Source organism: Talpa occidentalis, unplaced genomic scaffold (genome assembly GCF_014898055.3).
Source record: "Talpa occidentalis isolate TD23 unplaced genomic scaffold, MPIMG_talOcc4v2.1 talOcc4.11, whole genome shotgun sequence".
Classification (NCBI taxonomy): domain Eukaryota; kingdom Metazoa; phylum Chordata; class Mammalia; order Eulipotyphla; family Talpidae; genus Talpa; species Talpa occidentalis.
In genome coordinates, this window is record NW_023601104.1 from 99355987 (window position 1) to 99371981 (window position 15995).

Here is a 15995-nt window from a genome sequence, read left to right on the forward strand (position 1 = left end):
TACGATTTTTTAATCCTTTTTTTTTAAAGATTGATTTATTTTTACAAGTACTGGGGTACAGGCCAGAGGCATGGGAGGTTGAGAGAACTCACCAGAGGCAGAGCAGGAAACAGAACAAGCAGACTGACGAAATACACTGCTGAGGGGAGCGGTGGGCGAGACAGGAGAGGTCTGCTTGCCATGTGGGTTACTCCCTGGCTGGCCGGGAATTGAACCCGCGCTGCAGAGGCTGCAGACAGCTTCACAGTGCTGCGCTCAACCCACTGCACCACCAGGAAGGCACTGATCACATTTTTCTAAGAGGCTTAGACTATATATAAGGAGCATGGATCCTGAGAAAGTTTTTGAACTGAAAAACTTAAAGAATGATTACATACAAGTCTTTCCTTATTAAATGTTTAATTTTAAAAACTGATTATATTCAACAATATTTAACTCAATGCCTCTGTGTACCAGGCAGTACTCTATGTGCTGAGGATTTAGGGTTGAACAAAATGAAGTTCTGGCTCTCATGGGACTTACATGTGTGAGATAATTAACAAGCAAGAAGTGTATTGCAAGTGCTAAAAAGTGCCTTGCACTGTGGGGATGGCATTTAAACAAAAAATCTGAATAAAATGATAGTGAACCACGTGAAGACTTTGACAGCATGTTCCAGGCAGAGGGAGTAGACGTAACGGACTCTGAGCTAGAAGCAGGAAATGAGCTTTAAGGAGACAACTTAGGAGTCAAATGAAGCCATCATCTCAGCTGGTAACATGTGAGGAAATAGATAGGTTTAAAATATCTCATTGGGAAGAGAAGTAAGGAAAGACTGAAGATGGGAAAATGTTACTGAATTTATTTGTATATTTTGGTAAAAATCCTAGAAAATGTCACACATCCATTCATTTATGGGGTAGAAGATGCTGACAAGACACCCAGTAATGATCACCACGTAACTGATTGTGTCCTTTCCCTCTCCGTTGTAATTTTTTGGGGCACAGTACACCCAGAGAACTGGTAAAGAGAATCTCGGCTTCAGGAAGTGATCTCTTCACGTCTTAGTTAATAGAAGCGCTTCAGTAGCCAAGATGTCTTCCTGGAATACTCCCAGGAGAGCACGGGGACTGAGGCGCATCAAGGAGGGGAAGAGCGCTTTGGCTGTCACCTTTGTTTTGCTGAGGGCTCTTCAGTCATGTGAGGAACGGTTTTTTGCCTCAAGAATGAGCAGTGTCACTTCTTAGTCTTTCCGTTTATCTTCTGCAAACATTGATAAGATCTGTAGATAATATTCTCAGTTACCTTAGACGATGATCATATTGACAGAGTGCTGTGTTATTATACGTTTCTGATGATATTTAGCAATATGCAGTGCAGCGCCTCCTGTGTACCAGGCACCGGTCATGTGAAATGAAAATATTTGTGCAGTACATTTTCACTTAACATGGTCAGTAGGTTCCGCGGAGCTGTGACGTCAAGTGACATAAACTTAGGAAACCAGGCCGTCGGGTTCACTGTTGGCCTGGATGCTTTCGTTCTCATCGACGTTAGAACAGAACAGCCTTACTAAAGAGCAAGTAGCTCTTGCTTTACCTTTCTTCCATGATAAGCACTCTGTTTGCATTCTTTCTTGTTGGTGTGTCTTTCTGCACCTCAACCCTGCTATCCTTCTCACCGCTGGTTCACCTACAGATTGCTTCCCCTGTGTTTTTCCTTGACTCGCGTTATTGCTGACCTTGCATGACTGCAGGCATCATTCCCTGCTTCCCCTCCACCCACTCTCCTCACCGATTTGGTACTTACTCAGTGTTCTACACGTAATAACTTGATGTAGATTATCTTAATTCTTTATTATAGAGATCCTAAACAAATGCAAAGCAGCATTTTAAGAGGTAGACATACATTGCATAAATGGGAAGCAGACATAGAATATCTGTTCCGGTCTGATGCAGTCCATTGTTTCTGTTATAGCAGGTGGGTAGTGCAGGTAAAAAATGGGGTGGAGGGATATTTACTGTATTGCTAAGAAAGGCTTCTAATAATCCTTGTGAGAGTAAGAGTGTAGTGTGCTATTTTTCTTGTTTTCCCTAGGAGGCCTTGTGGGTGTCTCTACCAGAGGGTCCTTCATAGCTAACATTTCTTAAAACTTGTTCATCATGAAACCCATCTGTACTTCTTTGATTAGAACTGCCGTGTGCAAGATTCTTTCTAACTATAAGCTTGAGAAGAGATTTAAGAGAACAGAGCTTCAGGCCTCCCCGGTGGCACAGTGGTTGAGCGCTGGGTTGTGAAGCTGCCCGCAGGCTCTGCAGTACCGGTTTGATCCCCGGCCGCCGGGTGAGGGTCCCGCATGGTGTGCAGACCTCTCCTGCTGCCCGCTGCTCCCCTCAGCAGTGTATTTCGTCAGTCTGCCTGTTCTGCTCCCTGCTCTGGCTCTGGTGAATTCTCTTACCCTCCCGCGCTTCTGACTGTACCCAGTGCTTGTATAAATAAATAAATAAATCTTTAAAAAAAAAAGAGAGAGAACAGAGCTTCATTTAATGTATCAACAAAGATTTTGTGAAATACTGGCAGGTATTCTGATGGGCAGAAAGGAGAAAGTAGCCATTGTTAAGGCTAATGCCCCTTCTATAAAGCTCGTTCCTTATTTTCACTGAGAACCTCCAGTAGTGCCCTGCCAGCCATAGTTACTATGGAGGATATGTGAGGAAAACAGAATTTTGATGCAGAATTATCCCCAACTCCTAAACCATTATTATCTTTCCATCTATAAAAACTTGAGTAACTCATAGCACCATTCACATGACTGTTCCTTTGATGAGCCAGTAATCTGGAATGTGATGTCCCGAGGAAAAGTGCCCTGCATGAGAGTCACCTTTCTTATGTCTCCAGCTCTGCCCACGGAACCCGCAGAATCACCACAAGAAAAACACCCTTGCATTTTCTTAACATTTGCTAAGTTGATGTCAGAAAATCTGGATTTTTAAATTTTGAATGAAGTTTTAAAATTATAATTTACTTAAACTGAAATAAAAAAAATTTACCGGGCCTCCCTGGTGGCGCAGCGGTTGAGTCCTGGGTTACGAAGCTGCCCGCAGCCTTTGCAGCACCAGTTCGATCCCCGGCTGCTGGGTGAGGGTCCCACATGGCGCGCAGACCTCTCCTGCCGCCCGCTGATCCCCTCAGCAGTGTACTTCGTCAGTCTGCCTGTTCTGCTCTCCGCTCTGGCTCTGGTGAATTCTCTCACCCTCCCGCGCTTCTGACTGTACCCAGTGCTTGTACAAATAAATAAATAAATAAATCTTCAATAAATAAATAAAAATAAAGTTCTAGTTTAAAAAAAAAAATTACCGATTCTCCCATTGTCCAGTTTGTAAGAATTCCATGTTGTTGAAGATTCTGTTGCTTTGATTGTAGTCTCTGGTTTCAGCTCTTTTTTTCAGTGCAAATCCACTATAAACTTAAATCTAGACTTAGATTTCTCATTGTCTTCTCTAAATCATCCGAAGCTGCTTTTTTATACACCGCTAAACCAACAGTAAAAAAAAATACAGTCTGTCTATTAATAAAATTGATTTGAGCAATGATGTCACTTAATATCATGACCGGCAAAATTAGTCTTCCTACTGTGGACACAGACTTTCAAGATGGCACCATTGCCCTGGAAGATGCTGACGGAGGAAGTTCTGTCATGGAGAGCTCATAGTCAATTTCCCACTCACTACCTACAGGCTCTTTTTTCTAGCTGTTGGAGAAAAATTTCCAGTGACTTCCAGAGCTACTACTGCAGGCCAAGGGGATGGAAATGCTGGAAGAAGACATCAGAGGCTTTGGTTTTTGGGGGATTGACTGGACCAAGTGACTCCTGCCCTGGCTGCACTGGGCATTACTGCTCTGGCCTAGGCTGCCCCCACAGCCTCAGTGAGCTCTGCCAAACACCAGACAAGTTGGCTAAGCAAGGCCCAGGGGCTGAGAGTCACGCTTCCTGCTGGGGGCAACTTTTTTAGCTCTCTCTTCCCATTTTTCTACCTGTCACTTTGGGGGAACTCTTACACTGAACCATTTCTTTCTTTCTTCCTTTTTTTTTTTTTTTTTGAGTGTGAGCCCTGAGAGGTCCATGCCCTGCCTCACAGTGCCGCTCCCTTCCCAAGGACTATGCCTTACCTTTAATGTCTAGAAACTGAGTTTCTCACAATACCTTAACATCTCCAAGATGTATTCTGGCCAGGCCAGGCCCGGCCTTCCACAAGCCCCTCCCGGACACATGGAGACTCCTCTTGTGATAGGGCATTGGGCTTTTCAGTGTCAGTCCGTGTTATTTTATCCAACTTTAAAACAACATGGTAGTTGTTTTACTCCAGTGTTAACTACAGTTAGAGTTAAGGAAAGCTAGGTCCTTTTTAACACTTTCGTGATCATAGCAAGAATCCTGTAATGAGTTGTCTTACACCAAGTGTCTTGCCTTCAGGCAGAAGGCACTAGTAATATTCGGAAAACACGAATATAATAGTGCTGCTCTCGTTCTGTGCTTTGCTGCAGTAGTTCCCCAGTATATTCTGAATAAAAGCCCAACACCTTATTCTGGGATTTGAGGCTTTTTGGTCCAACTTCTACCCATACACACAAGCATGCACTCCTTAGATCTTAGACACGCTCATGATAATAGCCAACATTTGTTCATTCAAATCTTGTGTACATGGTAAAGATTCTAAGTAAATAAGCAGGGTACCTGCTCGTGGGAAACTGAGAGTTTAGCATAAATGTAATTCTAGTAAATAATAGAGGTACAGAGTCTTGAGAACGGGGAGCGAGGCACGGACTGGGCCCGGAATTACTCCTTTACTCATCCAGTATCTTCTACTTTGAATGGCTGTTTCTTTTTTTTCCTTGATACACTGGTGTTAATTTTTATAGGTTTGGGTAAGGCTCAGCACTGTGAAGCCATGGGCAGCCACTGCAGCATGAGTTCTGTCCCTGGCCAGGGAGCTGACCGACATGGTGCAGTAGACCTCTCCTGCCTTGCCCGCTACTCCCCTCAGCAGTGTGTTTCTGTATATCTGCCTGTTCTGCTCCCCACTCTGTCTCTGGTGAATACTCTCACCCCTCCAACCCTCGCACCTCTGGCCTGCACCCCAGCTCTTGTATGCATAAATAAATAAATCTTAAAAAAAGAATTCATGGGCCTCCCCTGGTGGCGCAGCGGTTGAGAACTGGGCTGTGAAGCTGCCCGCAGCCTCTGCAGCACCGGTTTGATCCCTGGCCACCGGCGAGGGTCCCACATGGCATGGCAGACCTCTCCTGCCGCCCGCTACTCCCCTCAGCAGTGTATTTCATCAGTCTGCCTGTTCTGTTCCCTGCTCTGGCTCTGGTGAATTCTCTCACCCTCCCGCGCTTCTGACTGTACCCAGTGCTTGTATAAATAAATAAATAAATCTTTAAAAAAAAAATTCATGTAGGTCTGGTTCTAAAGTAAGAAGCCAGAACAGTACTCTTTTTCTTAATTTCGTAAGAAATCCTATTCAGGATGCAGATCCCACTGTATTCCCAGGGCCAATCAGAGTGTCTGGGACAAGGAGGTGCTCAGAAGTGCATGGTTGAGTGAATGAGGCAACATGGAAAAGTGTCATCCTGCCATCACGTAGGACGTAGTCCAGCTGTAACTATTCAGAAAGGCACTTTGGCCTTGATTTCATAAGCTCTCCTTGCAGTTAGATCCTTTTTTGCTTTTACATGTGAGATCATTTTAAGTGCCAAAGTAACACTGTCATGTGTATACTCACTTCCCATTTCTGGAGCACAACTATATTTGCTGTGGAAATTTTTCCTTCAAACATTTGGGGGGGGGGGGGAAGTTGCAAAGAAAGCATTGTTCATGGATAAGAGCCTAAATGCCTACCCTGAATCTGTAATTTATCAGCCCAGTGACCTTGGGTAAGTAACTAAGCCTCCTGTGCTCATTCCTGATCTCCCAGACTCTTCTTGTTTAAAGTGGGAATAATAATGAATTTTCACATCATTTCATTTCATTATTGAGAAAATTAAAAGACTTGTTCCCTGTAAATTGCTTGAGAATAGTGGACTCTACTCAGTACTCAATAACTGATGGATAAAATAATTATTGTGATCACAATATAAACATTTATCCTCGAATTTTTTTCTGTAAGAAGCTGATAACAGCTAACATTTAAATTCAGTCCTGGGTTATACAAATTCTGGCATCCCATCTGATTTCTTCCCCCTTTTACCTTCAAGCTGCCTGGTTTTATGATTCATTATTTATTCACCTCAAATTTGACAGGAGTGAAGTATTACTATGGTTTGCTATTCTCTTTTATTACAAATTGTTTTCCTTATTCACGTGTCCCATATTCCTGTCCTCCCGCAGCCATCCCTAATACTCAGAGTAAGGGATAAACTGTTTAAAATCCAAAGTCCATTTGCCTTATTATTTTTTTCTGTAAACTAAACAGTTGATATAGAAATAGTTCCCTTCCCCATTCTCATTTTTCAAATTAATAAGTCTCATTTTTCAAATTACTAAGTTTTAGGAGCCCTATTTCAGCTTTGCAGATCTTGAAACCCATATATCTCAGTTACAGTTTACCACGGCCCATATAGGTGAAATGTGACTTAGCCAGTGTGAGCAGTAAATCAGTGGAGAGAACTTTATTCCAGATACCTTGATGCCCAGTGTTCTGTCTACTACAAGAAGCAGTAAAACAGTGTTTTTATGGCATAGATTAGTATTCTAAAATGTGGTAAACAAGTCAGTTCTTTTAAAGCTCTTTGGGACAAAGGGGATCCTTTAGATCTTGCAGAATACTTCCTCTTGGAGGTCCACAATACACCTTAGCTCTTGAAGGATGCTAAAAAGTCTAAAAGTAAAACCTAGTAGACTTTGTTTAATCCTGCATTTTTCCAAACTTTGGGAAAACTCTTTGGAAGATGCTGGTCTTGGGGTTCTTTTGGGAGTGGGGGATAGTGGTTTAATTTATTTTTAAAAAACTTCTCATCAGATTGTTAACTCTCTGTTGTATTCAGCAAGACTCCCACCCCACCCCATGTTCTTTCTGCTGCAGTCACTGAAGGTTATTTTAATCCAGTTACATCACCTGCTTGAGATTGGTCATGTCATCTATTAAAGGAACAACCTTCCAGAAAGGTGATTCTTGAAAAAGAATTTATTAGTTTTCTAGGGCCGTTTACATGCTGTGCACCTCTCCCAACCTCATCGACCCTCTTGTTCCTATTTATCTCCATCACATTATTCACATATTAGATGTTATCCTGTATTGTTTAAGAGACAGACGAAACTTTTTTTTTAAAGATTTATTTATTTATACAAGAACTGGGGTACAGGTCAGAGGCGCACGGAAGGGTGAGAGAATTCACCAGAGACAGAGCGGGGAGCAGAACAGGTAGACGGACCAAAGACACTGATTAGGGGAGCAGCGGGCAAGACCTGAAAGGTCTGCTACGCCCTGTAGGTTGCCCCCTGGCCGGCGGGGATCGAACCTGCGCTGCAGAGGCTGCAGACAGCTTCACAGCGCTGCTCTCAACCTGCTGCACCACGGGGGAGGCCCAAGATTTATTTATTTTTGACAAAACTTCTAATGAAAACATCCATGGAGAGGTTAGACCAACTAACTCTCATTTTTCAGCATTTAAAAGCTGCAAATTAAATAAATAACAGCTCTATACTCCATTTGACATGTTTTAGGTTACCTAAGAAATAAATGACATCGTTCTCTGAAAATTTTGAGAAAAATCATGGCTTTTGAACTGTACTTCAGGGTTACACCCAGAATTTGCAACTGAGGCCACAGAGTGGACTTAAAGGTTATATACTTGATCCAGAAAAAGCCCTCCCACCAAAGCTTTCTAAAATCTGTTTATTTTAGTGTTAGAGCTCCAGTAGGAGATAGAAATGTCATCCAAGCTGGTACATCGTGAAGGGGCTACCCATTTACTACAAGCTACCAGAAAAAGACTATTTCTAAATCCCAAAGACACTTTTTATTTTAAACTGTCTCTTAGGGTGAGACCCCAGCTGTCCATGTGGTTAATAATAGGGGCAAATGGCCAAACATCACTCAGCCCAGTGACTTCCCTGGTGCTTGCTAGATGTCCTTGTGTGGTGCTGACAATGTCTTAAAACTCTTATGTGGTTGCTTTAGATTATCTCATTATGTTCATCATAAAATCCAGCATTTTTTTTTTTTTAAGACATAGTTCAAATTTCAAAGAGACCAGTGTAATAGTGTTTTGAATCCTTGCAAAATTCTCAGATGAAAATTCCGGTGTGTTTGCCCACATGACTGTGTGTGATGAAGTGAGAAGAGTGGACTCTGCCTGCCTGTCTGGACACTTGACTTTTCTTCTCCTGGAAGCATGGCTGCATTTTTCGTGCTTTGTTCAGCATTATACTTTGTGCTATGTCAGTGAGTTCGCTTCACAGTCAATAGAATAAAAAAGCAAAACAAACAAAATGAAGCAATATGGAATTCAAAGACGGAGTTAGGAATGAGAAGAAACCTACCGTAGGAGTGACACTTTCAGAAACCGCAGTTTTCACCACCCACCATTTTTCCCTGTAGGATTGTGCTGTTTTTATGTTTTAAATACAAATCTTTAGTGAGTGAAGATAAGATTAACTTGTGTGGCCTCAAACTTGGCTTACAGGACCATATTTCCTCTTAAAGAACCACATAAAATGCCTGATAGAAATTTAGAAGCTCAACTTGAAAACTGAGATTCAGTGGACTTAATTGCTTTAAATTTAAACTTAAACTAAACACGGGCAAATTTAGTTCCTGGTTTATATTAATGACAAAAATGAAATTTTAAAAAGCAGCCTTTTTTTTTTTAAAGATTTATTTATTCATACAGGAACTGGGGTGCAGGCCAGAAGTACCAGGGGGTGAGAGGATTCGCTAGTGACAGAGTGGGGAGCAGAATAGGCAAATTGACTGAAATACACTGCTGAGGGGAGCAGCAGGCGAGACAGGTGAGGTCTGCTGCACCATATGGGTCACCTCCCAGATGGGGGGTGGAACTTGTGCTGCAGTGGCTGCAGATAGCTTCATGGTGCTAAAAAGCAGCTTTTTCTACCTTTCTAACATTTAAGAATAAAAAAACTCTGAACTTATACTAAAGCATCAAACTTTAAGGAAACTGGCTTTGCTAGAGGCAATAATTTTCTTGACCATTAAATGTTTACAAAGTAGTATATTTAATTATTTGGATTCCTTAGTCTCTGCCCACAGCCTTTCTGATTTCAGTAGCATGTATCAAAGTAAAAAGTCTAGTGTTTCCTAGGTAGGTGGGTAAATTTCAAATAGAAAATTTGCTTGTATGAGTATATGATTTGAGTACTGCTACTGTGCATTATATCTAACTAGTAGAAAGTCTACCAGTCTTCTCTTGAACACTATAGTAAATAATTCTATGCTTAAATAAATTAAAGGTTAGAGGAAAGCACAAATGATAACTGGTTTTCTTAAACCTGAATCCCTCAATTTATGCTGTGACAGTAACAGATGGAAATAAACGCAAGAATCTTGGCACACTTGTTTTCTAGCAGGTTTTTTGTGAGGAGAAACTGCGTGTATGTTAGGTAAAACACTTCGTCCTTCACTATGAGCTTAGATGAAGTGCCTACTGTCTGATTTCCTAACAATTCCAGTAATAGATTTTAAATTGTGTTTTCTCTTAAGCCATTATCTCTTTTACTCAGATAAGTTTTATATATCCAGATGGTGTAAAGATTTAGAAGTATTTCTGTTAACCCTGTTCTTTCTTAGAGTTTCTTCTCTTTGTGCATGTATCTCCTGTTTGCATCCTGGAGAGTTACAATTTCATGGTATGAATTTTATTCTCTAATTGTTAAACCTATCACTTACTGGTTCTGCCTGCTCCATGTTCAATTGTAATATCAGGTAGTAGAAATCAGTATTTTTATTTCAGGGCTTTATGAGAGGACACATAAAAATATTTGTTTTCCCTGCCCCTCTTTGTATTTACAATAATTCCTCTCAAAATTACTGTAGAACAAATAGCCTAATTAGTTTTAACTGTCTGCTTTTCCTTACCCCTCTTACAGTGAATTGCCCAATTATACACATTAAAGATAAATTTAAGCAATTTTATCTAAGGTAGAAACAGAATAAGCCATTCACTTAATTATCTGTTCTTTGTATGTGTAGTTCGGTATCAGCCTCTTAGATGTTTGTAATTGCTTAGAATGTTAGATTATAATGACTGGTGTTTGCTTCTTAGGGAGTAAGAAATAATTGAAATATTTTTAAATACTCTCCCTGTGATTTGAAATATGTTTTCTAGAACTATATGTTGAAATTATTCTGATGGTTTACTTTTTACTGTCTTAAACAGTATATAATTGACACATTTTATGGCTCAAAGCTGCAACTAACACTGATTGGTAATTCAAATTTAACTTTCTGTTTGCATTTTCTGGCATTTTTAAATGTGAATTTGATGGCATGTGATTATTTGCAAATAAAAACAGTTTAGTAGCTTGCTTTTTTTTTTAAACTGATTTGAAATACATTTGAAAATGTAAATTATTTTTGTTTCACATAAAGAAATGGATGAAAAGAGGCTGCTGGATCCAGGGTTGAAAGTTCGTAGAGGCATCTGGGATTATACTCTGAGGAACCAGCAGATGGAATGCCTGAGTGACTGAAGAAAATGGGTGCTAATGCATCTAACTATCCTCATTCATGTTCCCCGAGGGTAGGGGGAAATTCTCAAGCCCAACAGACTTTTATAGGTAACTCTTTCCATTTTTCTGACTATTTTATTTTGTGAAGATAAATAGAATTTTGTTTTTAGAGGTCATTGTGGAGGAAAAGAAAATTGAGCTGTGAAAATGTTACTCTATAGATAATAATTTTGCAGTGTCCAAAAAATTTCCCCCAATAAATGTAAATCTGGCTTATGGTTTTTATCCTAAACAGACTTCTGTCTCAAGGTTGCTCTTTCCTTTGATTCTTAACCAGAATTACCAGTTATCCTGTGCAAACCAACACTCTCCATTGGTTTGAAAACCATGAAATACATGTTTCTTGTTTCTTGGCCCGTTTATTTTGTATATACAAATGCAGCCTTGGTGTGGTTAAGAAGAAAAAGAAACATTTCAAAATTATATTCAAGTACATAAATTTATATATAAAATCAATTAATTATATACGATAAGTAGTAGTATTATTTATTTTTTTTTAAACTTTTTTTTTTATAGAGGCATGTTTTATTTATTTATTTGTTTGTTTGTTTGTTTTGTTTATACATGCACTGGGTACAGTCAGAAGCGCGGGAGGGTGAGAGAATTCACCAGAGCCAGAGCGGGGAGCAGAGCAGGCAGAAGGACCGAAGTACACTGCTGAGGGGAGCAGCGGGCGGCAGGCGAGGTCTTCACGCCATGTGGGACCCTCCTTCGGTGGCCGGGGAGCAGCCGGGGATCGAACCTGTGCCGCAGAGGCCGCGGGCAGCTTCGCAACCCAGTGTGCAACCGCTGCGCCACCGGGGAGGCCCGATAAGTAGTAGTATTAATTTACAAACCTGCCTAACTGTAATTTCCCAAACTCCACAGTTAAGATCTGGGATACTGGTCCTTGAGAGCCAGGCCAGAGGACCTAAAGCTCTGCTCCCCTCAGCATTGTCTTTGGTCTGTCTGCCCATTCTGCTCCCCACTTCGTCTCTGGTGAATCCTCTCACCCCACTACCCCCCCCCGCCCTGTACCTATGGCCTGTACCCCAACTCTTGTATTAATAAAAAAAAAAGTAAGAATAATCTGCTCTCTTTATTCTATATTTAATATAAAAATTAGTTATTTGAACCTTTTACCTTCCTTTATAAAAACAAAAGTCACTTTTATATGAATGGGTCAGGAATGTCTATTTATAACAGCTTTTAGCATAAACTGTGTTAAAGTGAATATTGAAAATGAATGTTATGAAAAAGAAATCAATTTTCTTTTCTTTGATTTCCTTCTTAGGGACATCATCTTATTCTCAGCAAGGCTATGGTTGTGAATCAAAATTGTATAGCCTTGACCATGGCCATGAGAAACCACAAGACAAAAAAAAGAGAACCTCTGGCCTCGCCACCCTCAAAAAGAAGTTTATTAAGCGTCGGAAATCTAATAGATCTGCTGATCACGCCAAGCAGATGCGAGAACTCCTCTCTGGGTGGGATGTCAGAGACGTCAATGCATTAGTGGAGGAATATGAGGGAACTTCAGCCTTAAAGGAGCTTTCTCTACAAGCCAGTTTGGCTAGACCCGAAGCCCGGACATTGCAGAAAGATATGGCCGATCTTTATGAGTACAAATATTGTACTGATGTAGACTTAATATTTCAAGAAACTTGTTTTCCTGTTCATCGTGCCATTTTGGCAGCAAGGTGTCCATTTTTTAAAACACTGCTTTCTTCCTCACCTGAGTATGGGGCAGAGATCATAATGGACATCAACACAGCCGGTATAGATATGCCCATGTTTTCTGCTTTGCTACACTACCTGTATACAGGAGAATTTGGAATGGAGGACTCAAGGTTTCAAAATGTCGATATCCTGGTTCAGCTCAGTGAAGAATTTGGAACACCAAATTCCCTGGATGTAGATATGCGTGGACTCTTTGACTACATGTGCTACTATGACGTCGTCCTTAGTTTTTCTTCAGACTCTGAACTGGTTGAAGCTTTTGGTGGAAATCAGAACTGTTTAGATGACGAGCTCAAAGCTCACAAGGCTGTTATTTCAGCACGATCTCCATTCTTTCGGAATTTATTGCAAAGGAGGATACGGACTGGTGAAGAAATCACAGACCGAACTTTGAGGACTCCCACAAGAATTATATTAGATGAGTCCATTATACCAAAAAAATATGCGAAAGTGATATTACACTGTATGTATACTGACATGGTGGACCTCTCCGTTTTGCACTGTAGCCCCTCTGTGGGGAGTCTCAGTGAAGTTCAGGCTCTTGTTGCAGGGAAGCCAAACATGACTAGGGCAGAAGAAGCCATGGAACTTTATCACATAGCACTGTTCTTGGAATTTAACATGCTTGCACAAGGTATGAACTTCTGATTTTTAATTTTGTTGTCTAGAATTACTTGTCTTTCAAATCAAAAGCATAACCTATGCATTCTACTATTTCAGGTTTGGGATATGACAAGGTCACTTTTTCTAAATCTCTAGTTAAAGCATTTGAGACAGAACTGAAGATTACTGTTACTGTGTCTCTTTATTTAGTATTAAAACCAAGCATTCAAAACTAGTGACTACAGGCAGTACATGAGAATTGAGGCTCTTCTTCCTCACTGTGTAAGACAGTAGATGTGGGTAATATATAATTACCCAGCTGCCACCCCCTACACCCTGCATGCAAACTTTGAGTTTTAAAGTAGCCCCATATGCCAACTTTCAAGATTATTCTTTTTTTTTTTTTAAAGATATTTTATTTATGCATACAAGAACTGGGATGTAGGACAGAGGTGCAGGGAGAGGTGGGTGGTGAGAGGATTCACCAGAGACAGAGTGGGGAACAGAACAGGCAGATTGACGACATACACTGCTGAGGGGAGCAGCAGGCGAGACAGGAGAGGTCTGCTGCGCCATGTGAGTAGCTTCCTGGCTTGGGATGGAACTGGTGCTGCAGTGGCTGCCCATAGCTTTATAGTGCTGAGACTTAACCGCACCACCAAGGAGGTCCTCAAGGTTATTCTTGATCTAGGACTCTTTGGATAACTTAGAGTCTCACAGTAAACATTCATTGATGCTTAAATGTTTAGAATAAAAATGAGAAATTTCGTTACAAAAATGACCATAGTCACAGTGGATACAAATTTATTTGAATCAAAAAATTGGGCAGGGTTTCTTATTTAAAATAATCTGTATCTTCTTTTCTTTTTTTTTTTTTTTTTTATAGAGGCATGCTTTATTTATTTATTTATTTATTTGTTTGTTTGTTTTGTTTATACATGCACTGGGTACAGTCAGAAGCGCGGGAGGGTGAGAGAATTCACCAGAGCCAGAGCGGGGAGCAGAGCAGGCAGAAGGACCGAAGTACACTGCTGAGGGGAGCAGCGGGCGGCAGGAGAGGTCTGCTCGCCATGTGGGACCCTCCTGTGGTGGCCGGGGAGCAGCCGGGGATCGAACCGGCGCTGCAGAGGCTGCGGGCAGCTTCGCAACCCAGCGCTCAACCGCTGCGCCACCGGGGAGGCCCCTGTATCTTCTTTTCAAGCTTACTTTGTACATCAGGCAAATTAGAACGGCAAGTTTTTTGTGTTAGATGGGAATGAATACGTCAGGATTACATTAAATGAATTATGTATCTGTTGATAAACATTAGAATCTTAACATTTCAGAGCTGGAAAGAAACCTTCTGTGGGAGAGGAAAGAAATGTGCTATCCAGACAGAGTGCATGGTTAGCTTACTATGGCCATATATTAAAAGAAAACAAGCTGTTTGACATGAAATTACTTGAGAAATTTGGCTAATGAGTATTTGCTAAAAGAATATTAGAAATTGCCCATTTAAAGGGAATGTTAATGGTTTGAGTGAAAGACATTCAATTAGGAAAGAAGCAGATTTTCCTAACTTGAAAATGATGTAGAACTGAAACAAATTAATAGGACTTTGTTATCAATAAGCTGTAAGGAATTATACAGCCAAAGATTTTGATAGACGTGTGAAAAAAAGTTGATGTTTCTCTCACATAAATGACCTTTAAGATCTTATTTTACCATTCTCTTTTTAATAGTAAAACTAGTTTTATTACTATTATAAAAATGTCATTAAAATCTTATTAGTTTAAAATGAGAACCCTTATATTAATAATAAACTATTTAGATGTCAGACTAGAAGAAAATTTGTTATAAAAAATAACCTAATACCTTGACCTACCATTTCTTTATTCTGTAAAACCAAATTTGTCAGAAAATGCCTTGCCCCCAAAATTTGAAGGTTGCAACATTACCAACAAGGTATAATCTCTATTTCCTCAAACTGGTTTTATTTTTTGACATACTTGATCTAGGATTCTTTTATATTGAGTTTTTTTTTGTTTTTTTTTGTTTAAGATTTATTTATTTATACAAGCACTGGGTACAGTCAGAAGCGCGGGAAGGTGAGAGAATTCACCAGAGCCAGAGCAGGGAGCAGAGCAGGCAGAAGGACCGAAGTACACTGCTGAGGGGAGCAGCGGGCGGCAGGAGAGGTCTGCGCGCCATGTGGGACCCTCCTCCGGTGGCCGGGGAGCAGCCGGGGATCGAACTGGTGCTGCAGAGGCTGCAGGCAGCTTGGCAACCCAGCGCTCAACCACTGCGCCACTGGGGAGGCCCTGAGTTAATTTTTTAAAATTCATTTATCTAGAATTTGTATTTTGTTTGAGTACATTTTGAAGATATAAAACAACACTATACTAATTTAATCTTGGTTACTTAAAAAATATATATATTCCTTTAAATTTGGGTGTGCATGGCTTTTTGTTTCCTGTCATTCAGATTACAGAGTTGGGGTTTTTGGATTTTGGTTTTTCTGCTACATGTAGACATTATCTTCCTCATCCACATGGTTTTTCCCCCCATATGCATTAGGGGTTTATAACAGACCATAACTTTAATGTATTTTTTACCTCATTTCCATGAAAAGGAGAGTATTTGATCAGCTAGAGAGGAAGTTTATACCACGAAACTTAAGCACTCAGGTTCTGGAGCTAGATAGACTGGACTTGAAACTTCCACTACTATGTATTAGCTTGTTTGACCTTAAAACAAGTTGTATAACCTCTCTCTCTCTCTCTCTCTCTCTCTCTCTCTCTCTCTCTCTCTCTCCCGTTTTCTCATTTGTCAAATAACAATAGTAATCCTATAAGGTAGGATTATAAAGATTAAAGGAAATAATATATGTAAAGTTATCTTAATAGCACCTGATACATAGTAAGCATCCAGTAAATGTTAACTGCTAAGTGATAATCATCAAAACATA

General features: G+C 40.4%; 1 protein-coding gene across 2 annotated transcripts in view; it reads left to right on the forward strand.

The window, feature by feature from the left end:
• Positions 1–15995, forward strand: part of BTBD7 (BTB domain containing 7) — a 79328-nt gene that overhangs the window by 16817 nt on the left and 46516 nt on the right. For both annotated transcript variants that reach the window (XM_037504006.2, XM_054692794.1), the window contains exons 2-3: positions 10587–10774; positions 12000–13079. In XM_037504006.2, the coding sequence (XP_037359903.1) occupies positions 10693–10774; positions 12000–13079 (1162 nt within the window). In that variant the 5' untranslated portion in view covers positions 10587–10692. The remainder of the gene's footprint in view (positions 1–10586; positions 10775–11999; positions 13080–15995) is intronic.